General features: G+C 59.5%; 2 protein-coding genes across 2 annotated transcripts in view; one reads left to right on the top strand and one right to left on the bottom strand.

The window, feature by feature from the left end:
- The window catches only part of PLCD4 (phospholipase C delta 4), a 29,663-nt gene extending 23,076 nt beyond the window's left edge, over window positions 1–6,587 (top strand). Inside the window, exon 16 of the mRNA XM_054043250.1 lies at window positions 160–6,587. Within this exon, the coding sequence (XP_053899225.1) occupies window positions 160–260 (101 nt within the window). The 3' untranslated portion in view covers window positions 261–6,587. The remainder of the gene's footprint in view (window positions 1–159) is intronic.
- A 278-nt stretch (window positions 6,588–6,865) lies between these two features.
- The window catches only part of ZNF142 (zinc finger protein 142), a 20,974-nt gene continuing 670 nt past the window's right edge, over window positions 6,866–27,169 (bottom strand). The window contains exons 2-9 of the mRNA XM_054044690.1: window positions 23,112–23,444; window positions 21,647–22,342; window positions 19,792–20,064; window positions 16,823–17,635; window positions 15,975–16,152; window positions 10,572–13,830; window positions 8,328–8,433; window positions 6,866–7,550 (exon numbers count right to left, since the gene is read on the bottom strand). Coding sequence (XP_053900665.1) covers window positions 7,075–7,550; window positions 8,328–8,433; window positions 10,572–13,830; window positions 15,975–16,152; window positions 16,823–17,635; window positions 19,792–20,064; window positions 21,647–22,342; window positions 23,112–23,394 — 6,084 coding nt within the window. The 5' untranslated portion in view covers window positions 23,395–23,444 and the 3' untranslated portion in view covers window positions 6,866–7,074. The remainder of the gene's footprint in view (window positions 7,551–8,327; window positions 8,434–10,571; window positions 13,831–15,974; window positions 16,153–16,822; window positions 17,636–19,791; window positions 20,065–21,646; window positions 22,343–23,111; window positions 23,445–27,169) is intronic.

Here is a 27,169-nt window from a genome sequence, read left to right on the forward strand (position 1 = left end):
GGGGCGGGAGACCCAACACTGGGGGCAGTTGAAATCAGGCTGGAGGAAGCCACCCTACAATAGACCCCAGGGGAGCATCTCCCGCCCGGGCCTGGGAGCCCACAACTCCTCCACTGGGGCCTGCCGGGTCCGACCCAGCTCACTGGTGTCTCCCTGCAGGTTATCGTCACATCCACCTCCTGTCCAAGGACGGCATGGCCATCCCACCCTCCTCGCTCTTCGTTCAAGTCCAAATCACGGAGCTTCCCTACCCCGAGTAGCAGCCGAGTGGGTCACGCCAGCCCCCTGTACCACCCGTTAACAGCCCTGTCCCGACAGCTGCTGGAGAGACGCCGCCCTGCCCAGCCCAGCCCAGCCCAGCCTGCTTCCTGCCCGAGGTGGCTTTGCACGATGCTTGTTTTCTTTTGAACCTGCCTGTAGCTGTTTGGGGTGCTGCTATTTTGCACCTGATGGTTTGCCTGGATCTCAGCCGGGCTGGGAGGCAGGTGACTGCCCCCCGCCAGGGGCGGCTCTATGTATTTTGCCGCCCCAAGCACAGCAGGCAGGCGGCTTTTGGCGGCACGCCTGCGGGAGGTCCGCTGGTCCCACGGCTTCAGCATACCCGCTGCCGAATTGCTGCTGAAGCCACGGGACCGGCGGACCTCCCGCAGGCGCGCCGCTGAAAGCTCCCTTACTGCTGTCTCCACAGCGACCGGCAGGCCGCTCCCCGACTACCGTCCCCACAGCGACCGGCAGGCCGCTCCCCGACTACCGTCCCCACAGCGACCGGCAGGCCGCTCCCCGCAGCTTGCCGCCCCAGGCAAGCACTTGGAGCGCTGGTGCCTGGAGCCGCCCATGCCCCTCACCATGTGGCTCCAACCCGGCATCCCCCGCACCGCTCTGCCCTAGGGCTGCGGGCATGATTGTGGCTGGGCTGCCAGGCGGGGCGCTTCGGGGGGTGTTTTGCACCTCCCCATTTAGTCACTACCCTCGAGGGGGCTCAGGCCCAGCTGGGTGGCTAGAATCAAGCCGGCTCTGCTGCCCCTCACTGAGTTAGACAGCGGTGCCTCTAATCGCCCGCTGCGGGAGGCCTCGGGGTGTTCTTCGGCTTGCAGTAGCACCACTCCAGGAGCGGGGCCCTGGCCATTGCCTAAGCCCAGAACTACACCTCTGCCCCCCAGCGCGTCCAATGGGAGTAAAGGACAAGAGCATGTGGGGACAGGCCCGTCAGCCTGCTGGGCGGGGTGAGCGCACCAGCTGCCTCCCAGTGCTGTGTGGGCTGGGGGCTGACGGAGGGAGCTGTGCGGCTGTCTACGGGCAGCTCCTCCCCAGCTAACGGGCAGCCCCAGAGAAAGCACCGAAGTGCCCACTGGACACGGTAACCAATGAGCGCTGCCCGCCAGCCGGAGCCAGGAGACACCGGATCCCATAGGCCCCGGAAGCTGCAAGGAGAGCCGCTGGTGCCTGGCTCAGCCCAGCTGCAAGGCCCGTCGTCAGGTGCTCCAGGAAGAGTCGGTCTCTCCTTTTTCAGAGGGTGGGGGAGAGAGGCACTGACCCCACCTGTTTTGCACCTCTCTTGGGAAGCAGCAGGGCAGGGCCTGGTCGGCAAGGAATTGCACCAACAGTTGGAGAAACCCTCAGGTCCCCTGTGTACAGATTCTCCATGGCGCTCGAAGCTGGGGTAGTTGTGGGGCTGCACCCACACAGCTCCGTGCATTCCCCCCACACTGGCTTGGGGGGGGGACGGATACTTTCCTTCCTGGCCCTTGCTGCTGTCTGTCGCCCTAAGATGTAACCCTGCCTCCCCTCCAAACACAAACACAGAGACCTACAGCCACAGCCACCCGGCCTGGGCACAGCGTCCTCTCCTCAAGCCCCTCAGACCTGGGCACGCCGTGCGGCCAGTCTTTAATTTGCAATCAAAGAGGTTCCACAGCACAGATTAAGCAGTGCACACGTCCACCAATACAAAGCGTGGGAGCCTACGTCTCCAACAGCCTGGGGTGTCCTCTGCTAGGCTCACGGCTCCAGTCTCATTTCTCCTTCCCCAGCCTTCAGGACCAGTCCCAGCTGGGCAGGGGAATTACAAGGAAGTCAACAAACGCGGCCAAGGGTGACCCAGTGGCTATAGGGTACTTTGACTTTCAGAAAGTCTTTGACAAGGTCCCTCACCAAAGGCTCTTAAGCAAAGTAAGCAGTCATGGGATAAGAGGGAAGGTCCTCTCATGGGTCAGGAACTGGTTAAAGACAGGAAACAAAGGGGAGGAATAAATGGTCACTTTTCAGTGTGGAGAGGTAAATAGTGGGGTCCCCCAGAGGTCTGTACTAGGACCGGTGCTGTTCAGCATATTCATAAATGATCTGGAAAATGGAAGTGAGGTGACAAAATTTGCAGACGATACAAAATTACTCAAGATAGTTAAGTTCAAAGCAGACTGTGAAGAGTTACGAAGGGATCTCACCAAACTGGGAACTGAGCACGAACATGGCAGATGAAATTCAATGTTGATAAATGCAAAGTAATGCACATTGGAAAACATAATCCCAACTGTACATATGAAATGATGGGGTCTAAATTAGCTGTTACCACTCAAGAAAGAGATCTGGGAGTCAGTGTGGATAGTTCTCTGACAACATCCACTCCATGTGCAGTGGCCGTCAAAAAAGTGAACAGAACGCTGGGAATATCCTAATGCCACTGTACCAGTCCATGGTACCCCACCCCGGGACGCTGCATGCAGTTCTGGTCACCCCATCCCCAAAAAGAGATAATTGGAAATGGTCATAGAAGGGCAGCAAAAATGATTAGGGGGATGGAACAGCTTCCGTATGAGGAGAGATTAGTAAGACTGTGACTTTTCAGCTTGGAAAAGAGACGACTAAGGGGGGACATGACTGAGGTCTATAAGATGATGGCTGGTGTGGAGAAAGTGACTAGGAAAGGGTTATTTACCCCTTCACATAACACATGAATCAGAGGTCACCTGATGAAATTAACAGGCAGCAGGTTTAAAACAAACAAAAGGAAGTATTTCTTCACCCAACACGCACACAACCTGTGGAACTCCTTGCAAGGGGATGTTGTGAAGGCCAAAAGTATAACTGGATTGAAAAAAAAGAACTAGATACGTTCCTGGTGAACAGGTCCATTAATGGCTATTAGCCAGGATGGTCAGGGAGGCAACCCCCTGCTCTGCCAGAGGCTGGGGCAGGATGACAGGGGATGGATCATGTTCTGTTCATTCCCTCTGGGGCACCTGGCACTGGCCACTGTCGGAGACGGGACACTGGGCTGGATGGACCCTTGCTCTGACCCAGTCTGCCTCTTCTCGTAATCTTGGCCACAAAGCACGAGCCTAGGAACAAGCAGAAGTGGAATGGTTGGGACAGCACCAGACTTGGAGGCTGCACTCTCGAGAAAGCACGGGCCAAAATCCCAGGGCTGGAGCTGTTACACCGATCAGCAGGAGAGCCTTTAACCCCAGGAGGAGGTACACTGCAGCCCCGCCAGCTCCCCGTCCAACCACTGTTCTGCTCTCTTCCTCTCCCTCCAAGTTCTGCTCCAGAAACCCAGCGTGTTTCCTCTTGCTGCTCTACGCTTCGTTTGATCATCTCCCTTGGGCACGTCTCCCAGCTGCTCCTTCTCTTGCCCATGACCGCGCTCTCCCATGGGCTCTCTCTGCTCCTTGGTTTCTGATGTTCAGATTACAGGGATGCCTGGCGCAAGAGAGCTCACCCGGGTCGGGCAAACCCTTTTCCTGGACAAACCCCCTTCCCAAGGGCTTGTCGAATGCGTCACCGAACCAATCTCCTCCTTGACCCCAGCTGCTTGGCCAGTGATCCAGCAGGATCGGCTCAAATCTCTCCCCAACCACCAAGAGGTTCCCGGCCATGCTTCATGCACAGCCAAGGGGCAGCGGCAGCTGCGAGCGCCGGGAGGGGGCCAGGCTGTGCCTCTGACCGCTCCTCCAGGGCTCCCATGCAGCCCGGTCAGTACTCTTCACCGAGACGCTCACAGCAAGGGCCGTGCGTACTGCCGCATTCCCGTCGCAGGTCTCCAGGTCGGGCCCTTCATTCCCCAACCCTGTACCACAGCCAGGAAGGCACCTAACCCACTGAGCCTCAGGCTACTGTCATGACAGAGAACTACTGCTCCTACTCTGGGCGTACTGCCACGTTGAGCCACTTAAGACACATCCCGCTACGGCTGGTGGCCTAGGAGCGGCTGGCGGCCTGGGAACAGCTGGCCTCCACTCCCAAGGTCATTCATCAAGGCGCAGGTTCTCTCTGGAAGATGTCACCTCCTAGTACGATGCTGAATCCGGGAATGCTTCGTTCTCATGTAGGCAGCAGGAGCTTGTTACCGGTACATCAAAAAGCCTCCAGCCTGCAAGCTGGGGGTGAAGTCTCCCACGCCGGGACGACGTCTCCATGGCTTGCTCCAGCTGTGTCTAGCCGCTGGTGCCCAGACACCAAGCTCCCCTATCCAGAGATCTCATATCACAGCTGGAGTTACTGGGATACTCCGGAGGTTTAGAGGAGCTGGGCTCCGTCCAGGTGAGGCCATCTCCTCCCTAGCTGGGGCAGCAGGAGCCGTGAGATCTCCCTGTGATATTTACACTGGGGTCACTGCTCAGAGGCTGCGTGCACTGGGGAAAACAGACACGAGGGTCTGGCAGGCTATGGAGCTGCCCCCAGCATATGCCCAATGTTCTCCCCATGAGGAGGGTCTTTGCACCTCTACAGCCTCCTGGGTCAACTGGCCATGCGGGCTCTCAGCACCCCGACTTGGGCTGCAGTGCTCCACAGACTGTGGGCAGCCCAGGGTGGGGGACGGTGAGCCTTGCCTTGGCCCCTGCAGTCCTCACTGTGCTGCTGAGGGGCCATCAGCACTAGTGCGGGACTTGTGTGTTCTCCCCCGGGTCCCCTCCCACTTTGTGCCCTGGCTCCGCTGCCGTCTGCCCGACAGTCAGTGGCCAAGAAGCCTGGCCACATGGCCGTGGATTAAACCATTTCAACAGGAAAACTCTGTCACAGTTGGCACAAGCTGACCTCTAATCCGGAGGAGTAGGAGACATCCCTGGAGGCAGGTTACCCCGAACTCCCCAGGCCTGGGAAGCAGCAGTGGAGACAGGATACTGGGCTGGATGACCCTGGGCTCTCATCCAGCCTGGCAGGGCCTAGACCAGCTCGGCCGGAGCAGCTGTTGCAGAGACAATCCCGCTCTGTCCAATCATGCACCTGGCATCCTCCCTGGAACACGCCTCGCAGCGTGGCCTCTCACAGCTGGCCCGGTCACTCAGATTACTGACGTGTGTGGCATTTGCTGCAGAGGGCAGAGCTCCTCATTGCTTCCCCGATGCTCTCTCCACACGGACAAGTGTCATTAACATCCCCCGCCCCCAGAGCTCCTGGCCCTCAGACTCTGGCTAGACTAGAACCAAAGCCGCTTGTAATGCTGCTGCTCATGCCCCTAGCCATGCAAGCCTGGCTGCTTGCAAATAGCAGAGCAAGAGCATGCCGCAGGGAGCCAGTGCACAATGGAGCCTCTGCATGGACAGTAGGAAGTTATGGCTCGATGGGGTCCCAGGAGAGGAATTCTATGCAGACACCTCAAATCCCAGGGGCTGATGGTTCCCAACTAGTAACGTACCCACACCATAGCTTGGACTTCCAGCAGGCCCTGAGCTCCCTCAGACAGGCCAGCCCGTGCCCGCGTTCCGCACCTCCCACTGCCTCAGACAGGCCAGCCAGTGCCCGCGTTCCGCACCTCCCACTGCCTCAGACAGGCCAGCCAGTGCCCGCGTTCCGCACCTCCCACTGCCTCAGACAGGCCAGCCAGTGCCCGCGTTCCGCACCTCCCACTGCCTCAGACAGGCCAGCCAGTGCCCGCGTTCCGCACCTCTCACTGCCAGAGACAGGCCAGCCCGTGCCCGCGTTCCGCACCTCCCACTGCCTCAGACAGGCCAGCCCGTGCCCGCGTTCCGCACCTCCCACTGCCTCAGACAGGCCAGCCAGTGCCCGCGTTCCGCACCTCCCACTGCCTCAGACAGGCCAGCCGGTGCCCGCATTCCGCACCTCCCATTCCCTAATAGAGGTCAGGCCCATCTGGACCTGGGGCAGCACCATTGCAGCCTTCATGGGATGAGATGGGCTACAGCTGGTCCAGCAGAGCTTAAACGGGTAACAGAGGAGCGCAGAAGTGAGGAGAGCCAGACACCCGCAGATACAGGCCAAGAGCACAGCAAGCTTGGGTGAGCTGCTGCACATTCGCCTGAGTAGCGAATCCAGTTTAACCCTGGCCTTGCTGGAGTCTAAAGGCCAAGAGAGGAGTCACCCAGAAAGTATCTGGGAGACACAATGCCAGGAAGCTGCAAACACCTCAGATTCCGAGACCCCATCCCAGCCTCCCCAGCAACCAGTGCTGCCTTTCCCCATCTCCCCCCACAGCTCTCTGCTTCACTCAGGTATCTTTCTATGGAACGTACCTTTATATGCCATGTAGAGAACATGCGGCCGTACAAGCCAGGGGTAGTTGTGTCGCTGCTCTGTTGCCTTGTACAGTCCCTTCCTATAAAAAGGACCTAATAAAATAGAGACCGGTTACAAAGCCAGAGGCTGGGCTGGGCGGTGGCTTCTTTTCATGCTTGTATACAAATAGTAGTCGTCTAAATGCTAAGACGAGTGAACTTGAGTGCCCGGTATTTACTGAGGATATTGATATAACAGGCATCACAGACACATGGTGGAACAACGACAGTCAATGGGACACGGTAATAATGGGGTAGAATAGATAAAGGAATGGCAGAGCAGCACGTGCTGGCGTGGGGGTGGCACTGCATATGAAAGGAAGCCAAAGTTGCAAAGAAACGGAGTCCCACCAGAATTAGAAACGAGTTCAGAGAGTCCTTTTATACAACCGCATATTTTACATCCCATATACACATTTGCCTATACACACATACACTTTAAACAGGGCCTGTGCTTGCAGCGAGCCAACGGGGACTTGCAGTAGCGCCGAGCGAGGCTCATGAGGATTTGGCCCTGGGCCCTCTCTCGGGCTCAGAGTGCGAGGGGAGCTGGCCTCTCTCCAGCCTAGCCCTGCCCCGATGACTGGACCGCGTCCTGCCCTTCCGGCTTGGGGGGCTCCAGCTGGACGTCATGGAGGTGCAGCGTGGGGGTGCTGGCGTCCTTGCCGACCCCTTGGCTGAGGTCGCCCGGGCCGCAGTCGGGGTGGTGCCGCTGGATGTGTTTGATGACCTGGAACTTCTGCTTGGCCTTGTAGCTGCAGTAGCGGCAGAAGAAGGGGTGCTCGTTGGTGTGGGTGAGGTAGTGGTGGCGCAGGCCGGCCGCCCAGCGGAAGCCGCGGTGGCAGACGTTGCAGACGTAAGGCTTCTCCTCGCTGTGTTTCTTCAGGTGGGTCTTGAGGAGGAAGCGGGTCTTGAAGGCCTTGCCGCACTGCTCGCAGATGAAGGACCGGGTGTCGCGGTGCCGCGTCTCCTTGTGGATGCGCAGCGCGTCGGCTCGGTTGGTGCAGTACTCACACTCGTCACACTGGTAGGGCTTGAGACCTGCGGGCAGGGAGACGGAGCCACTCAAGTTGGGGCGGGAGAGGGGCCGGAAACAGGCTGGCTCCCTGCCCGAGAAGGGAGCTCAGTCTCCAAGGCTCTTTCAACCCACCCCCGCGCTAGGGGGCTGTGGGAACGGGGGTGCCCAGCACTCTCTCCCCATCACCAGCCCGCCCCACGCGTGGGGGGAGCGAGGGCGCTGGACCCTTCTCTCCCCACGGCAGCAACAAGCCCCACACTCCTGTTCCCAGTGAGAGGCCTGGGCTTGTGCCCCCACCCCATAAATTTGGGCCCCTTGCAGTGCAGGAAGTTAGGAGTCTGGTGCCCCCTGCTGCCAATTGCTCGCCACTGCGAGTAGTATTTAGAAAACTTTCAGGCCACTCCTGTTGTAGGAGCCCCAGCTAAGTCTCCTGCCCCACCACTGACCCTGCTGCCTCTTCCAGGGAGCCGGCTACCCGGGGCCTGCCCACAAGCACCCCTCGGGCAGCAGGGGAACCCAGCATGCACCCCCCTGCGGGGAGATGTGTAGCCTCCCGCTTTAGACCAGCTGAACCCACTGCAGGAAGGACGACACGGCCTGGTCGGAGCCGGCGCAGAGTGCCCTCCCCCTGCTGGGCTGCTCGCTGATTTCACGGGGCGCCGGGAGTTGTTCAGAGGCACCGCTGGTGCCGAGTGGGAGAAGAGCCCCCTGCCTGGACCTGACCCAGGCCCTGCAGGACTCAGCACCTGGCGCCGGCCCAGCTGTGGGGGCTACTGCTTCCCGCCCCTCCCGGCACTCGCCTGTGTGTTTGGTCATGTGATACTTCAGCTGATTCACCCATTTGCACTTGTAGCCGCAGTCCGGACAAAGGTACTTCCGTTCCTCCTTATGGATTCGCATGTGGTACTAGAGAGAGAGAGCACGGCAGTCACCAGACTCGGACACAACCCCTCTGGCCAGCCCACCCTGGCTCTGCCCTGTCTTCTGTAGCGAGGTCAAGGCAGCGTGGCCTAGTGGCTAGAGGACTGGACCAGGTGGCAGGAGACTTGGGTTCTATTCCCATCTCTGCCACTGGTGACCATGGGGAAGTCATGGCTCCGTGCCTCAGTTTCCCCAGCTGTACCATGGGGGTAAGGATCCAGCTGAGAGGCCTGAGGTAAGAGCTAGGGATTATTCGCATCTGTGCTGTGCGATGCCCAGGGGCTGGTCCTTTTCAGCGCCAGGCTCTGAGGTCCTCTGGGCCCACTGCCCAGCCTACCTCCTACAGTGACGGGACCCGTTTGTTAGAGTAACGCTGAGCGCCTGCACCCTGTCAAAGCACCGGGTGCCCGCTAACGCTGACCAGGCCTTCATACCGCAGGGGGAAGGGGATGCAGGATAGCCACCCCCCATTGCACAGATGGGAAAACTGAGGCCAAGAGGCAAGGCAACGTGACTGAGGCCACAAGGGGAATCCATGGCTGAGCCAGAATTAGAACTCAGGACTTCCCGAACCCAGCACTTGGCTCAGTTCTCTAGGCCGTGCATGTGGAATATCATCTCCTCCCCCTCCCCAGCCTGACCCGCAGAACTACCTGTCCTGCACAGGGCCGTCCCCACTCTGTACACTGTGACTGGCCGGCCATGGGCCGACCCTTACATGGGGACACGATATTTCCTGCAGCCAGACACGCCAGCCCCTGCTCGGATCTCACTCCTGCCTGAGCACCAGGAAGCGTGTGTGTCTTGTGAGCAGCTCATTTCTGGGCAGTCTAATTCCCCCCACTGACGGGGCAGGGAAGGGCCTGACACTGCCCCAAGGGACTGTCCCAGCTAGGAGCTGGGCAGCCGCGGGCCGGGCGCTGCCCCAGGAGACACTCCCCGCTACCCTGTTCTCAGGAGTGGGCAGCAGCCGGCCGGGCACTGTCCCAGGGGAAGCCCCCCCCCCCCCCCCGCAGGAGCCGGGCAGCAGCAGGCCAGGCACTGCCCCAGGGGAAGGTTCCCCCCCGCACCCGCAGGAGCTGGACAGCAGCCAGCCGGGCGCTGCCCCAGGGGAAGGTCCCCCCCTGCCACTTGCAGGAGCCGGGTGGCAGCTGGCCAGGCGCTGCCCCAGGGGAAGGACCCCCCCCTGCAGGAGCCGTGTGGCAGCTGGCCAGGCGCTGCCCCAGGGGAAGGACCCCCCTTTCAGGAGCTGGGTGGCAGCTGGCCAGGCGCTGCCCCAGGGGAAGGACCCCCCCCCTGCAGGAGCCGGGTGGCAGCTGGCCAGGCGCTGCCCCAGGGGAAGGAGCCCCCCCTGCAGGAGCCGTATGGCAGCTGGCCAGGCGCTGCCCCAGGGGAAGGACCCCCCTTTCAGGAGCCGGGCGGCAGCCGGCCAGGCGCTGCCCCAGGGGAAGGACCCCCCCTTCAGGAGCCGGGCGCTGCCCCAGGGGAAGGACCCCCCCTGCAGGAGCCGGGCGCTGCCCCAGGGGAAGGACCCCCCCTGCAGGAGCCGGGCGGCAGCTGGCCAGGCGCTGCCCCAGGGGAAGGACCCCCCCTTCAGGAGCCGGGCGCTGCCCCAGGGGAAGGACCCCCCCCCTGCAGGAGCCGGGCGGCAGCTGGCCAGGCGCTGCCCCAGGGGAAGGACCCCCCTTTCAGGAGCCGGGCGCTGCCCCAGGGGAAGGACCCCCCCTGCAGGAGCCGGGCGGCAGCCGGTCGGGCGCTGCCCCAGGGGAAGGACCCCCCCTTCAGGAGCCGGGCGCTGCCCCAGGGGAAGGACCCCCCCTGCAGGAGCCGGGCGGCAGCTGGCCAGGCGCTGCCCCAGGGGAAGGACCCCCCTTTCAGGAGCCGGGCGGTGCCCCAGGGGAAGGACCCCCCCTGCAGGAGCCGGGCGGCAGCCGGCCGGCCGCTGCCCCAGGGGAAGGACCCCCCCCTGCAGGAGCCGGGCGGCAGCTGGCCAGGCGCTGCCCCAGGGGAAGGACCCCCCCCTTTCAGGAGCCGGGCGCTGCCCCAGGGGAAGGACCCCCCCCTTCAGGAGCCGGGCGCTGCCCCAGGGGAAGGACCCCCCCCTTCAGGAGCCGGGCGCTCACCTTTAGGCGCGAGGGGTCAGCGCAGGCGTACTTGCACAGCTGACACTTGTACGGCTTCTCTCCGGTGTGGATCCTGATGTGCCATGTGATCTTCTGCTTGTTCTTGGTGGTGTAGTCGCAGTCGGCGCACTTGTAGACGCGGGTGCCCCCGTGGCCCTTCACGTGGTGGTCGAAGACCAGCTGGTGGTGGCAGGCGAAGTCGCAGAAGGGGCACTTGAGCGGCCTGTCCTGCGCCGCGGCGGGCTCGTGGCTCTCCACGTAGTGACGCACCAGCTGCTGCCGCTCCTTGGCGGCGAAGCTGCAGTGGTCGCAGCGGTGGCTGAAGTGCAGCGTCTTGTGCTCCTCCAGCGCCTCGCGGCTGGCGAAGATCTCCTTGCAGGTGCCGCACTCCAGGTGGGGGTGCTGCTTCTGGGCGTGGCACTTGAGCGTGGCCTCGCTGTGGCACACGAAGCTGCAGTGCGGGCAGCGGTGGGAGACTTTCTCCTCGTGCCGGCGCAGCACGTGCTGCTTGAGGGCCGTCTCGGAGCTGAAGCGGGCCTCGCAGCGCGCGCAGGAGAACTGCAGCTCCCCCCGGTGGCAGCTGTTCACGTGGCGGGTGATGTCGTTCTGCAGGTAGCCGCTGTAGTCACACAGGAGGCAGAAGTGCGTGGGTTTCTTCTCGTGGACCCGCAGGTTGTGGATGCGCAGCTTGGAGTTGGTGCCGAAGGTCTGGCTGCAGACGCTGCAGGCGATCCGGCCCACCCCGGTGTGCAGCGACTCGTGGGCCTCCAGCCGGTAGCGCCGCGTGGTGCTGAAGTCGCAGTAGAGGCACTTGTGGGGCTTCACCCCCTCGTGCTTGATGTGGACGTGCTGGCGGAGGCAGCGGGCCTGCTTGCAGGTGAAGTCGCACTGCCGGCACTGCAGCGGGGGCCGCTTGCTGCGGTACTTGCGGTGCAGCCTGCGGTGCAGCCGCAGGGCGTTGGCCCCCTTGGAGGTGAAGGGGCACGCGGGGCAGTGGAACTCGTCCAGCTTGACACAGCCTCGCTTCTTGTGCGTCTTCATGGCCCGCTCCTGGTGGCAGGTGAAGGGGCAGGTGGGGCAGGAGAAGCGCCGCCTCTTGCACCGGGCAGCTTTCCTGGCAGCCGTCATGCCCACGGCCTTGCTGGGCTGGCCCTTCCCTTTGCCGGCTGGTCTGGTCTCTCGGGGCCCACCCGGAGCCGCTCCTTCCTCCAGCGGCCTGGCGCGTGCGCCGCCTTCCTCTCCCGCAGGCCGGGAGGACTCCAGCTTGACGTGCTTTTCCAACTGGTGGCTTTTCAGGGCCCGCCTGGACCGGAAGGCCTCTGAGCACAGGGAGCATCGGAACTGCTCCAGGCTCCGGCACCCGTCCTCCACGTGGGAGCTGATGGTGGAGACCCTGGAGCAGACAAAAGAGCAGGCGTTGCAGTGGAGCTTTCCCTGCTCCAGCCGGTATTTCTCAGGCAGGGACGGACACTTGGCTTCCTCCACTTGGGCACGGTCTCCTGGCACGGGCAGTTCTGCCACCGTGGTCTCAGCTGCATCCTCAAGTGCCTTGCTGGGGGCTGGGCTGCCCACCGACGGCGCCTCGGGGAAGGGCCTGCTCGTGGAGGATGCTTTCACAGGCACCCGATCTAGCTCCCAGGGGGACTCGGGAATGCTGCTCGCTTCCCCGTCCTCCGATCCTCCTCTGCCATTCTCCACGCCTGCACTGCCCGGCTGCTCCTGAACGGTGGGCTTTAGCGGCTTGTTCTTTCTCAGGATCACGGGGCACTTCTTGAGGAGGTGGGTGTTGAGCCCCCGCTGCTGCTTAAAGCTGGCGCCGCACTCCCGACACACCAGCGGGGATTTCCGGCTCTGGCAGCCGGCCTTGACGTGCAGGGCCATGGACTTCTCCTTCCGCGTGATGTAGGAGCACGTCTCGCACTTGAAGATCTGGCTCTCCGACTGAACCACCAGCATCTGCACCCTCCCCTCTAAGACCAGCGTTTCCGCTTGCTCCTTGTCCTGCTTCCGGAGAGCTTTCAGCACCAACTCCGACTGTGGCCCCGCCTTGGCCTCGGCGCACGGGGAGGCTGGGTCTCCGGGGGCAGAAAAATGGCCCTGCTCAGCTGGCTTTATGATGCTAAACCAGGCCTCTTGCATGCTGGCCTCTCTAGTCTCTGGCACTGCGTTGGGATCGGAGGCCATGCTGGGCACGTCGGAGCACTGCCCGTCACAGCGATCCTCAGGCCCCCGCTGAGTGTCCTTTTCGTGTCTCTCTGCTGCATTTGCGGTACAGGCCAAGCCGCCAGCACTGCCCTCCAGCCTCTCCTGCCCTTGGACCTCCGGCTCTTCCTCGAAGTCAGGGACGTCTTCGAGCCCGTTGTCGTTCTCTTCCAGGACCAGCGCGTCCTGCGAGCTCAGAACGTCATAGGCCGGGTCCTTGCAGCTCAGGGCATCTGCATTCTCTGGCTGGGCTGCCGGAGGCTCGCTGGCCCCGAGCCTCAGCACAGAGTCTGCCGAGACGTCCAGCGTCTCCAAGTGCAACGTGCAGCTTTCGACAGCGTCGCCGGCATCATTCAGCATCCCCGAGTCCTCCGCCATCGCGCACGAGGCCTGCGCACGGGAATCTTCCAGGGGGCCCATGTCGGTGGAAGAACCCCTCTCTTCCTCTGCCAGTCCACGCGCCATCTCAGCGCTGCCTCCCAGCTGCCCAGCGGCACGGTCAAGGAGGGGCACAACGAAAGCCTGCTGAGAAGCCTCTTGCTGGGGTTCCACGGCAGAGGGTTTGCTTTTCTGCCAGAGCTCCTTCCCGGACAGGGAGGAGTTGGAGTCGGACCTCAGAGCCACGCTGATGTCGTAGTTCAGCAGCACGTCTGCTGAGCTGATCTCCAGCTCCTTGCTGGCGTAGTTCTCCAGCCAGTCCTTGTCGCCGGGCACGTAGCCATGGGCCTTGCGCTTGTGGAAGAAGAGGCTGGTGTTGCTGAAGGTGCAGTAGGAGCAGAGGGCGCAGCGGAACTCCTTCTGCTTGGTGTGCTTGCAGTTCTCGTGGTTGAGGAGGGCCTGCTTGTACTTGGTCTGGTAGCTGCAATACTGGCACTGGAAGACGGGCATCTGGTAGTTCTGCGAGTGCTTCACCTGCATGTGCTTCTGCAGCTCGTACTTGCGCTTGCAGGCAAAGCCGCACACCTCGCAGATCAGGCTCTTGCCCTGGTGGCGCAGTTTGTGGCTGCTCAGCTGGTCTGCCCGGTGGCAGCGGTACGAACACTGGTTGCACTGATACCTGCCAGAGACGTCAGACAGTCAGACGGCCTGACCACGGTTACGGGAACAGCAGGACGCATCTGCCAGAGGGAGGCTAGGGAGGGCACCCACTCCAGCGCACGGGGTTTGACAGTCAACTCCGCTGCCCAGAAGGTGACAACAAGCGCAGGGTAATTTATTACGCTCTGGAGCCATCTCCTTGGACGCGTGGGTGCTTGGCACCTCTCAGGATCAGGCCCTTTGTGCTGCCCTTCACGTCAATCCAGCCTGGGGATGCCCAATTCCTTGGCACAGCCTCAGGGATTCCCCCCACTCCCGGTGGCCTCTGCTTCACCCTCACCAATCTGGAGGCTTGGCAGTGGGATCACCAAACCATCTGGGCGAGGGCTGTACTCTCTGCAGGGCCTATTACCACTGTCCTTCAGCAGGTCGCAGGGACAGCTGCTACGCCACGTGACGCACGCAGCCAGTGGCTCAGCCCTCTGTGAGGCTGGCAGGTCCCCATGTCTCAGCTGAACACTGATAAATTCAGGGCTGGGACCAGTCTGGTTCCCCTGTGCATTAGGGCTGGTAAGGGAGGCCCTAGGGTTATAAGAACATGTTTAGACTTTACTGAATGCTTGTGAGTGGCTGCCAGCATTAATCTCAGTTATAACAGCTGTGTGCCGTGTTGCACGGTAATATTGGAGCGGTTGTATTGTGAGCCTCTGCAGGGCCGGCTTTAAGCCGATTCACCCGATTCCCCGGAATCGGGCCCCGCGCCGAAGAGGGCCCCATGCCCGCGCCTAAGGGGGCCCCGCTCCGGGGGTCTTTGGCAGCATTTCGGCGGTGGGGGGTCCGCTCCGGATTTTCCATGGCACCGAAGGACCCCCCCGCCGCCGAAATGCCGCCGAAGTGCTTCCGAAGCCCCGGACCACCACCGAGTATTCCAATCGGGCTCCGCGGATCATAAAGCCGGCCCTGAGCCTCTGTGACTGTAAATCACCAGCCAGAAGAGAGACATTAACTAGTGTGAACTGCTGGTTTCCAACAGAAGGTGTTCGTCCTTCCTAACAGGAAAGGCCTTTCGACACTTGAGGGACTATTGCGAGAAATTAAGGAGGACAAAAGACGTTGGTTGTTCTGCTCTCCTGTGTGTGAAGATGAGTCATGCAAGCGGATTCCTCTCATCAGCTGAGTTTGCAGCTCAGATCACATGACAGGAGGAGGATAAAAACCCCACACAAAAGGAACTAGGGATCTCTATGCTGCTTGGATTCAGGGGTGCAAGGTTTCTAGGTATAAGCAAGAGATTCCCAGCTGCTTAGCCTGGGTTAGCCCTAAAGCACATATACCTTCTATTACTTTTTGAAACTTAAGATTGTTATTCATTTGCGTGTGTATGTTCACCTGCTTTAACTTTGTAAACGACTCTAATCTCCTTGTCCTCTATAATAAACCTGTACATCGTTTATTACAGGCTTGGCTACAAGCATTATTTTTGGGGTGAGATCTAAGCTGCAATTGGCCTGGGAGTAACCTGACTGTTGCTGGGATTCGAGCTGTGAGAGACCAGCTATCACAAGGGCAGGCTCACCTGGGTGGCAAGGGACTGTCTGTGACTCCATGGCTGGGCTGTTAGAGCGCCTGAGGAGTTCAGACTTGATAACTGGTTGGGGAAAGCTAAGCAGAGAACTCTCAGCCAATTTGCGGTGTGTGCCCTGCTTCCGACTAGCGCCCTGAGGTTGGTCCCCACACGGGAGTTACTGCAGATGGCAGCACTTCCAGCCCCTGCAGGCCAGGAGGAGAATCTGGGACTGGGAGGAGTACTCAGGCTCAGTGGGTGAGGATGCAGAACGCTGGCCGCTAAGCCAACGGCAGCCAGGCGCTGCCCATCCCAGAGCCGCGACGGCCCACAGTTCATCCCTAATTTGCAATGAACGGAACAGGCCGCAGCCACCTTGGACCTGCCTCCCACAGCGCCTACAGACCTCAGCATGGGCAACAGCCAGGCCTTGTGGATCAAGAGGGAGCATCAGATGCAGGGACCTGCCGTCTCCACAGGCTGCCTTTGGGACGCCCTGAGCTAGATGACCAGCCCCACCCTCTTTACGGGGCTTTGGCTTGGACAGGAGAGAGGACCAGATTGGCTGTCGCCGGAAGGGGTGACCCAGAGGCACGTACCTGAGGTCTCCGGTGTGCTTCCTCATGTGCACATTCAAGTAGTGCTTCCACTTGGTGACGTACCCGCACTCAGTGCACATGTAGTTCTTGTCGTTGGAATGGGTGAGCATGTGCTTGGACAGGTAGCTCACGTCCCGGCAGGTGAAGTCACAGAGCTCACACTTGTGAGGCTTTTCCCCTAGTGACAGGAGAGAAAGAATCGACTCATGTGGGGTGGAGAGAGGCCATAACTTCACACTCCCCCTCCCCCCACACATCTCATCACCACTGCTCCCACTGGCCAGCGACCTGCAGCAGGTGACAGGGCTCTGCCCGCCGGCCCCTCCGAGGGAATGTGCAAGGCACCGGCTCCTCTCATTTGTGTGACCTGCTCTCGCCTTGGCTCCAGCGAGGACCAGCCCAAATCCCTGCACCTCTCCTCAAGCTCAGATGTGGCACCGCTCTCTGCTGCGGAGCTGCCAGGGCAATGACCCCCTCCCCACGGGACGGGGCCTGGCATGCCACGCTGCACTGCGGACAGGTCTGATGAGAGCCATACACAGGAACAGCATGGCGGCTTTGCCTTGGTATTCTGCCCCTCTGGCAGTGCAATCTGCCAGCTTAAGGGACATACCCAGGGATATAGAACAGGGAACCGAACCCAGGAGTCCTGACTCCCAGTGCCCCCTGCTCTAACCACTGGATTCCCAGCCCCTCCCAGAAGTCCTGACTCTGTCCCGTGCTCTAACCACTAGTTCACATTCCCGCCCGGTGGAGCAGCACAGCACAGCGGATCGACCCCCCAGAAGAGCAGCGCGCTGGGGAAGCCGAGAGGCGGTGGCTCCCTGCCAGCCGGCGAGGCGACTCACCCGTGTGCAGCAGCATGTGACGGATGAGCACTCTCTTGTGCGCCGTGGCGAAGCTGCACTCGGTGCACTTGTGGATCTTCTCGTTGGCGTGCATCTTCCCCACGTGGTCGTGGAACTGCACGGGGTTGAAGGTGGCATAGGGGCAGAAGCCGCACTGCAGGTGCTCGCTGCCGGGGTGCCCTTGCTTCTTGTGCTTGCGGAAGATGTGCTTGTTGGAGCAGACGAAGTCGCACTGCTGGCAGTGGAAGGCGTAGTGGGTTTTGCGGTGAGCTTCCATGGCCTCGGCCGTGCCAAAGAGCAGGGAGCAGGCGTGGTACTTGCACTCCACCGCCCTGATGCCGTGGGCCTCCTTGAGGTGGCGGATGAACTCCTTGCGGTCTTCGCTGCAATAGCCGCAGTCGTCCTGGAAGCAGCTTAGCCTCTTCGGCTCGGTCTTGTGGGTCTTCAGGTGGTCCTTGAGCGCCTGGCTGAGCCGGAAGGTCTCCTGGCAGACGGGGCAGGCGTAGACGTCGGAGTAGAAGTTGGAGATGTTCTCGTGCATGCTGGCCATGTGGCGGTTGAGGGCGTTCTTCTCCACCGAGCTGTAGTGGCAGAGTGGGCAGCGGTGAGTTTTCTCCCCCGTCTCTCGCATCATGTGGATTTTCAGCTTGCTTTTGCTGGTGAAGTACTTCTGGCAGTTGGGGCACTGCAGGCTGGGGTCTGGGAAGTGCAGGTGCAGGTGCTCCACCAGGTGCGTCCGCTTCTTGAAGCACCGTTTGCACTCCGGGCACATGTGGGTTTTGAAGAGGTATTCGGAGCCTTCCGCTACATCCCCTGCAAAGGAAACCATCCCCGGTCAGCCCGGAGCCAACACACAACAGGGCACGGAGAGCTGCCGGGTCAGACCCAGCAGGAATGGGAGTAAGTGGCCCTACTGGGCGGGAACTGCAGAGCCAAGCTGCAGGAAGAGACTCTCTCCTGCAGAGGTCCCTGAGGATGGGAGACTCCAGGTGGGAAGCCCAGGAGTCATGGCTGGGTGGAAAGGCCTGGCTGGAAGTGCTGCCTTCCTTCCCCGAGCCTGTGGTCATCTGGACAATAAATGGAGCCCACAACCAAAGACTCATTTGGGGTGGCTGATCATTCCTGGTGAGGAAGCCAGCCTCACGCAGGCATGTCAACAGCAAACCCTGCACTCGGAGCCAGCCACTGCCTGCGGACACCTGCGTTACTGGCTGCATGGATGTCAGCCCCCAAGCGATGTCCACTTCCCGTCACACACACGCTCACTAACTCTGCCTATGCTGACGAGCCGCCAGAAGCCACGTCTGGAGCAAGAGGGGACCAGCCTACCTTCATCAGCCAACCCACTGCACCTACCACACCTGAATCAAGACGCAACAGCCCAGCATTCAAGCGTTTGGGTGTTGGACCTTTGCTAACGTCTGCCTCCAGTGGGCTCGGGCCCTGCCAGAAGCGGGAGCTAGTACCAGGCTTCACTCACTCTATGCTTCTTTTTGCTAGGTAGGGATCAAATAAAGGTTTGTGTGAAAACCACCACGAATCTCCAGGTGTGCTTAGATTCCCAGAGTTAAGGCCAGAAGGGGCCATTAGATCATCTAATCGGAGTCCTGTTTATCACCGGCCGTTACCCCTCTGCAAAGCCCAGTAACTCATGTTTGGCTCAAACATCTTCCAGAAAGGCAGCCCGGCCGCTCTAAAGCCACCAAAAGCTGGTGAATCCCCCACTCCCCAGGGGAGTTTGTTCTCGGGGTTAACTGCCCTCGCTGCTAACAATTTGTGCCTAATTTCTCATTGGAATTTGTCTGGCTGTCACGGCTGTCCCTTGAACAGAGCTGTGGCTCCCCAGACACGCCACTCGCAGGCACCATCCCAAACAGGCTTTGATTTCACGTTCAGAACCGTAACAGCTCCTGGGGCTGGATTTGCTGGGAAGCCAACAGGCTCTGCCCCCGTGGCCCACAGGGCTCACTTCTCTGCAGAGAGAATCCAGGACAGCCACTGGGTCCTGCTTGCGGGGCCATCCCACCTTCCAGCAGATGGCACAGCAGGAATCCCCGGCTCCTCTGGGATTTCTGCGTTGGCCTGGCCCAGCTCACCCTGTGCACCCGGCAGCGCAAAGCTACGGTCCCCTCTTCTGGGGCACAGGACTGGTCAGCCTAGAGCAGACCACTTGGCCCATCAAACCCAGGATCTTGCCTACTGCAGAAGCTAGTGGCCAATACTTTATAGCAAAGTGAAGCCCAGCGCAATGCAGTTCACCGGGGAAACCTTCCTGAGCGTATGCATTTGGATTGATTGTCCCTATTTTAGCAAATGTAACCAAGTATTATTGCTAACAAAATTATCCAGCCCCTCTTCACAAAGCAGGCACTCCGGCATAGCCTCGTAGGCACGCTGACTGGGCATGGCGTAACAGGGCCGCCCAGAGGATTCAGGTGGCCTGGGGTCTTTGGCAGCCTGGCACTTCAGCGGCGGGTCCCGGGGCAGAAGGACCCCCCGCCGTGGGTCTTTGGGGCACTTCAGCGTCGGGTCCCGGAGCGGAAGGACCCCCCGCCGCCAAAGACCCGGAGCGGAAGAAGCTCTCGTGGGGGCCCCTGTGGGGCCTGGGGCAAATTGCCCCACTTGCCCCCCACGCCGGGCAGCCCTGTGGCATAAAGCCACAGTTCACGGTACACTATTTGTTACTAGTGCCATTGTGACCTTTGTTCCCAATATGGGGCAGCATCAGAGGACGGACCAATCAGTTCCCTTCATGCCCTTGGAAATCCCCCAAACATCAGCCAAGTCTCGTCCAGCTCTTCTGCTTTCCTAGATAAACAACCCACAATCTCGCGTCCTCTGCCTGACCTGCCCACACTGCCCACTGCTGTGCCTTCGTCACCCAGCTCTGGTGTGAGCCAGCTAGTGAAAGGTTTGACCACCAGCTCCTGGAGCAGTCGCATCGCTCACGTGTGAATGAGGTACTCTACCTTTGAACTGCTGGGCCCGAGGTGCCTTGGCTTTCTTAGAAGCCACTTTCTCATCTCCTTTGGCTTCTGCCTCATAGGCGCTCTCCTCCTCTTCCTCCTCCAGCGATTCATCACCTGTGCTCTCAGAGTCTTCTTCCTCTGCCGACAATCTCTGACCCTCGTCAGATGCTTCCCTGGTGCCACCAGGGACGCTGTGGCCAGCCACCTCCTCTGCTGCTTCCCAGCTGGTCTGATCTAGGGAACTCTCTGCCTCCTCTACCATCTCCCCAGCAGCTTCAAAGGGAAAAGGAAAGAGTTAAACTCCCTGAAGAGGGGGGTCCGAAGAGGATGGAGCTCGGCTGTTTTTTTTGGAAAAACTTTTTCACTAGGAGGGTGGTGAAGCACTGGAATGGGTTCCCTAGGGAGGTGGTGGAATCTCCTTCCTTAGAGGTTTTTAAGGCCCGGCTTGACAAAGCCCTGGCTGGGATGATGTAGTTGGGAATTGGTCCTGCTTTGAGCAGGGGGTTGGACTAGATACCTCATGAGGTCTCTTCCAATCCTGATATTCTATGATTCTATGATTCTTTGGAGCGAGACAAATCCATGATCCAACCCCTCTGGTGGAGATGCCGATGACCCAAACCAAGGATCTCAGCAGGAGCCTAAGGACCACACTTAGCTAGTATGGAACAGAGCTGAGTGCAGCCGTCCTCATTTTTAATATGGGCCTACGGCTCAAACCACAGGTGCCAGGATGCGGGACAGCCTGGTTGCTTAGATCAGATGGAGCACTGCATGCTGGGACTTGTAGTCTCCAGGCACTGGTCATTTGGCTGAGAGCAATGGCTGGACCATCCATTGTATCCTAGTAGAGAGCAGCTGGGAATTTTGGTTCTTTAGGGGTTTATTCCTGCTTTTCAGGGACGATCTGGATTTCTTTTCTCCCAGCCTGCAGTTCCAGTCGCAGCACTTTGAGCCATAAAGCTTCCCTTCAGGTTGGCGGCATGAACTCTGCAACTCCCCCGGCTAGCCGCACCCCAGGGGAAACACCAGAGCCCAGGAGGGACCTGCTCTTTCAAAGCTCAGTGCTCAAGGAACAAGCAGCCCCCGCTGACACTTGACCCTGGCGTCTTCCCCTTCCGGGCTGCCGGGCTTCTCTCACATTAATGGGGATGCACACATGCAGCTGGCCACTGGACCAACCCAAACAGGCCAGGGAAGGACCATGCAACACTCGACCCTGCTGCTCTGCCTCCCATCGGAGGATCCCACCTGCTTTGTGGACCCTGAGTCCCCGCTCCTGGGTGGTGGGTCAGGAGCATCACCCCCGTTTTACAGCCCAAAGGGGAAACGACTTGTTCAGAGTCGCAGTGAGTCAGTCTCAGTGCTGGGGGAAGAACCCAAGACTTCTCCCTCTCTCCTACCCTAGCCACTGAGCAACACTGCTGAGCTAGCCATCAGCGTCTGGGGAGAGGAGCCGCTTCCTAGCGGCTAACAGCACAGGAGGGGCGTCTGTCGCCTACCCCCAGGTCACTGGGACGTCATTATACACCCCCCACTCCCTGCAGCCAGGTGGCTCCACCCAGCAGGACAGCTTAACTCAGCAGCGACCGCTCACCCCACTGCCATTTCACCCCTGTGGGAAGTAGCCAGATGGCCTCAGCCAGGTGCTACGGGGCAGGAATCTCCACCCCAACTGGCAGTGAGGGGCCCCCCTTGTTGGCATGCTGAGCTCCCCTGGCAGCCCTAGGGCTGAGGCACCTGGGTAGGGGCAAGGTGGGGCGCTCGCCCTGTTGCCAGCCACTGTGTCTGTCCTGTAGACAGAGAGCTCTCAGTCCGCCCCATTCCCCCCCCGTTCCCTTGGCTCAGCAGGTACCGCAGCGCAGACGCAGGGACTTGCTGGGGACCTGCCCGCCCATGGCAGCAAAGTCGCACTTGCAGGTCGCCTCCATCCGCCCCGTCTCTGCGGGGGGCTCGCGGCCCCCCCTGCTCTCCGGCGAGTGACCCTGTGTGTGCTGCCTGAAGAGCTTGGCGTTGGAGCTGACGAAGTCACAGCGGCCGCAGTGGAAGGGGAAGTGATTCCTGTGATGCAGCTTCATGTCCTGGCAGCTCCGGAACACGAGCGGGCAGGCGCGGTAGGCGCAGGAGACGGGGGACACCTTGTGGGCGCGCCGCAGGTGCCCACGCAGCTGCTTGCGGTCCGCCGCGGTGAAGTGGCAGACTTTTTCAGGGCAGGCCAAGGCCCCCGGGATGCTGCGATGGGTCTTAAAATGCTCCTTGAGCTCACTGGGCAGCACAAACTCCCCCCTGCAAATGGGGCACAGCAGTTGCTCAGCAGCGGAGCCCAGGTCCCCGTCCTGCCCGCTTGCTCCTGGCGAGCTCTGCGCCGGCTCCTGGCAGACAGCTGGTTCTCCTCTGCATTCGCTGGGCAGGGCCGGCAGCTCCCCCGGAAGCTCCAGGTGCTCGGGGGCTGCTAACGTGATGCACTGGTGCTGGGTCAGCAGGCTGGGGTCAGAGAAGCTCTGGCCGCACCTCTGGCAGAAATACAGCTCAACCACTTTGACCAAGACCTCTGTGGGAGGAGAGAGAGAGAACGCACATCAGACAGCTGCAATCGAGACCTGGAGCCTTTCGCCTGGAGGTCACCAGTTCAAACGCAGCTCAGGTCAAGGGCAGCAAGTTTTGTCCCTATCTTCGAGGTATGTTATGGGAGACATGAAGTGTGTGTGTGATGGGAGGCCCTTCAGGCTAGTTCTGGTGAACGGCAGGCACAGCACACAGGCCACCACTACAGCGAGGGGTGCTAGAGAGAACCGAGGGGAGAAAGGATAGAGACCAGAACCAAGCGGACCATTTGTTGGAAGTTCAGCAGATAAGCCAAGGGTTCAAGGGGCTCTGGAGACTGAACTCCAGGGCAGGGGTGGGAGCTCGCATTGCTTGTGCCCCAGGCTGCGCCTGTTAAGGTCCAGCCCGCTGAACGGATTCACCATGACATCATCGACTAAGCTCACAACGTGCCACGGCCTCTAACCGGCGGCGCTTAGAGGTCAGGCCACCCGCGGTGCTGAGCAGGGCTGGACAGGGACTGTCTGGTCACTGCACATTGCTCAGCCTGGCCGGCACTCGCAGCGAGTGGTGGCGATGGGCGTCACGGGAAGACACATTCACACAACCTGCCCCACAAGACTGGCTGGAGTGTCCGGTCTGCGACTCCAGAGAGAAGGGACTAAAGAACTAGCCTTGGCCTCCCTGACACATGGGCGGGTGGCATGGCAGGGGGACGACCCCTCGGGAGGATCTTTGATTCTCGTAGAGCGCTGCCCCCTCAATGTGTGCCATACCTGTGGTGTTGCCTGGACTGCTCAGAGACACGTTGCCTGCCACAGCCTCTACAAATATTTCCACCTCAGCTGCTTCTGCATGAGCTCCATCCCCAGCCATGGACGCATCCGTCAGCAACAAGCTCTGTCCCACAGTCAGCGGGGACGTCCCTGCCACACCGTCACTGGAGGTCCCCTGACTTCCTCCGGTTCCTGCCTCTCCCGAGGTGGGCAACAGCAGCCCTGGGCACAGGGCATCCATCTCTCCTCCGGCCGGCTCTGCAGTCACCACTTCTGCACTCATTGCCTTTCACTCACCAACCTGCACCGGGCTGCGGAGGAGTAAATCTCTTTCTGAAAAGATACAGACGGCACTGAAAGGGCTGGAGAGCACAAGACTCCAGAGGTGCCTCCTTTTAAGGTGTCTCAGGTTGGATTGGACACCCAATATCGAGGTGCTCGAAATACAATCTCTTTTTAAAAGCCTGGCTAAAGTTCTTACCTGTCATGAATAATGTATATTTTTGAATTGTAACAATAACCACTACTGGCCCAAAGGACTTCAAAGCATTTTGCAGACCTACAGGCTGATGCCCAAGGCAAACACTCGGATCACTTCACCTAACAGTGACATGCAGCCGCCTCTGCAGCGGCATGATGCAGCTATCGAACAGCTCGCAGCAACATTATGCAGCGGGGTAAGCCAGGATGTGATGAATTCTGGGAGCAGCTGAAATGCCGCGGGAATTGTAGAGATACATGAGTGAAAGTAGACAACTAAGTCACCTACTTGTCTGTTTCCCTGATGCATCATGAGTGAGCTACTCTCTGATGAGGAGGGATGAGATGAACGCAAGGAAGGAGAAGTCGTAAGGACACTAGAATTACCAGACCAGGACACAGGACAAACATCTTGGCTCTTCCGAGAAGTGCCTAGGTGTCCTTTAGTGATCGCAGATAGTCAGGAACTCCGTTTTACATCTCAGCCCAGAGGCGGCCCCGGCCCCTTTCGGGGGGACTGGAGTTGAGGCCAATTCAGAGACAAGAGCCCCCACTGAATCACAACCAGCTCCCACAACTCCTAGGGCTCCTCTGCCACCCTCTGCCTCCAGCTGGCTTTGTCTGGGGGGATCAGATGGGTTCGCTGCAAGACTTAAACATCCAACTCAATTTTGAACGAGTGAACGTGCTGGTCACTCATTTATATCACTCACTCACACTTTGGGACAGGGACTAGACAGGTCAGTTTCACCTGCCGATTTTGTGCTCCCCCATCATTCTGTCTGTGTGCACCTGTTGTCTCTTGTCTTATGCTTGGACAGTCACCTCTTTGGAGCAGGAACGGTCTTTTTATTCTGTGTATGTACAGCGCCTAGCACCATGGGGGCAATAACTGGAGCTCCTAGGCACTGCCACGATATAAACAGCCAGAGGATGAGGTATGAGCACAGAACTGTAGCAGGATTAGAGATGGAAAAGGCTTCCTCAGCCACCGGCTCCACTCCCCCTTGGCCAAGCTAGTCTAGTCTTCAGTGTTTTGGCCAGTCCAGCTGTAATGCCCCATCCGATGGGGCAAAGCACTGATCTGTGCTGTCGAAAGCTACACCCGCTCCGAGGCCCTCTCATCCCCCCCTCGGTCCCTCCTATTCTCTGCCTGGGGCACAGAACAGCATAGTCCCCTGAGGGCTGGAATAATTTGGTCTCATTTCAGTTTTAGGGTTTGTGTGAGGGTGCTGTTGGCAATGTGTGATATACTGGAGGTCAGGCTATAAGATCCCTTCTGGCCTTAATCTCTCTGACCACCATCAGGTTCTCTCTCATACACAGATCTTATTATACACAAGCCAGGTCTGTGATACTGTATGGGTTTTATTCTGTCACCCGTCACTGTAGTTTCTGGACAGCTTCCACATTAAATCAGGAGCAATAGAGAAGTCCCCAGTGAATTTCATGGGGTCTCTGGTGCATCTCTCTCTGCTTGGTGTAGATTTGGGGGTTTTAAGATTTTATTCATTTCCTCTTTTATTGCTGTTGTTGGCAGGGGTATATTGGGAAGAAGGGGGTGTCAGGGTTGGGGGCGTCATGAGGGAAGGTTTTTTGGTAGCAATGCTCAGCCTTCTAACCCCCTTTCCAATCCCCAGCCAAACCACCTTGCTGGGAGCCAGGCAAGTTGTGACAAAGCGGGACTGTTCTTAATGTTTCCTCTGAATACTGTAGGGGTGCCTCAGTTTCCCCTATGCATTTCTTAAGTCTCTAGTTGGCGGGATAAAGGCCAGTGTGCATAAATGGCCGACACTCTGTCTCCTGGCAACTAATGGCCGGAGCCCTTCCCCCCTGCAAGGAGATGCTAAAGGTGTTTGAGAACAAAGAGATCAGGTGACCTCCTCGCCCGGGAAAGAGACAAAGGCCAGAGAGGAGGGGCTGGAGGGTTTCAGTTTGGAGCTGGCTGGGGACGGGAAGTGAGGGCAGACGGGGTTGTCTGGCTTGCTGCCCCCCCCGAAATGGACCCGGCGGAGGGGTCCTGTTCTCTGTACCTACAAGCTCTGTTTTAGACCGTGTTCCTGTCATCTAATAAACCTCTGTGTTACTGGCTGGCCGAGAGTCACGTCTGACTGCGGAGTGGGGGTGCAGAACCCTCTGGCTTCCCCAGGACCCTGCCTGGGCGGACTCGCTGTGGGAAGTGCACGGAGGGGCATATTCTGAATGCTCCCAGGAGAGACCCAGGAGGTGAAGCCATGTGAGCTTCTTGCCCTGAAGGCAGTCTGCTCCGAGGGAGAGGAGGCTCCCCAGAGTCCTGCCTGGCTTCCAGAGCATCGCCCGGCGACTCCGTGACACAAGTCTACACCAGTTCTCAGTACTGCCTCTTCCGCTAGTCCAAAGCATTAGCCTAACCCTGGTGCCTGCATTGCCCAGGTGGGCTTAGTAATGGCACGACGCTCACCAAGTAACTCTCCTCAATAACCTCGCCAGTGGCACCGGAGGTACCAAGCAGCAGGGCCTGGCTCCAGAGCCGTCTGTCGGTTGTGTTACCAGTCCCATAGACAATGAGGCTGTTTCCAGCGTATGGGTGGCACCTGAACCCGCACCTCTCACACCCGAACCTAAGTTCAGTGGCAATAAATGTCCCGATTGCATCCCAAGACACGTCTACATGGATGTAAAAGTCACACAATGAATGCTTATGCAATGAACAAATTTCCATTTGGTCAATTCCATTCCACCTTCTTCAATTCCCTCCTGGATACAGGATTCTTCGTCAGTCCCTGTTCTAAACAGTTCCATGATGTTGCTGTGTGCTATTAAACCGTCACTGCATTTCCATGCCAGAGGTGGCTGCATTTCCATGGCGGATGGTCAGATACACGTCAGCCTTACAAAATTCTAATCACCTGTATAACTTCAGAAATATTTTTAGCAGGTGCGTAAAATATCGTTTGTTTTTTCATGATCAGCTTTGTGGCAAAGGACACGTGGGAGATTTTGCAAGGCTGATATACACCTGCACGCATATATATGGAAAGCACCTTGAGAACCCGTAAGACGCCAGCTACCAGAGAAAGGCAAGTCTTAGTAGCAGTTTCCGAGGTGCTTTGGGAGACAGCAGTTCCCCAGTTTAAAACACTTCCTGGGTTTGAATTTCACACCAACTGGGCTCCTGCCACAGATATTTGAGGGAACCAGACTCATAGCACCCCTCACCTGGGTCTTGGGCCCCATCTCCTACGCTCGCCCCTCCCCTCGCAGAACTCCATCCCCCAGCCCATCTGGGAGCCCCCTACACCCACCTGCCACTGCCCCCCTCTGGGGGGGAGAGATGCTTAAACTCCTCCTGACCCTCCCTCTTGGGATCCCTCCCACTCACCTGCCGCACTGTGAACATCCCCTTCCCCTTGGGACTGCAGCTGTGTAACTGAGCCTGCCTCTGGGCTGGGCCTGGAACCCTCCCCTCCCGCCCCCGGGAACCCCTCCCTCTCCTCCTCCCCCTCCCCAGAGAATCGTCCCTGGAACAACCCCCCCCCCCCCGGGAACCCTCCCCTCCCCCCCCCGGGAACCCCTCCCTCTCCTCCTCCCCCTCCCCA

Source organism: Malaclemys terrapin, chromosome 11 (assembly GCF_027887155.1).
Source record: "Malaclemys terrapin pileata isolate rMalTer1 chromosome 11, rMalTer1.hap1, whole genome shotgun sequence".
NCBI classification, from domain to species: domain Eukaryota; kingdom Metazoa; phylum Chordata; order Testudines; family Emydidae; genus Malaclemys; species Malaclemys terrapin.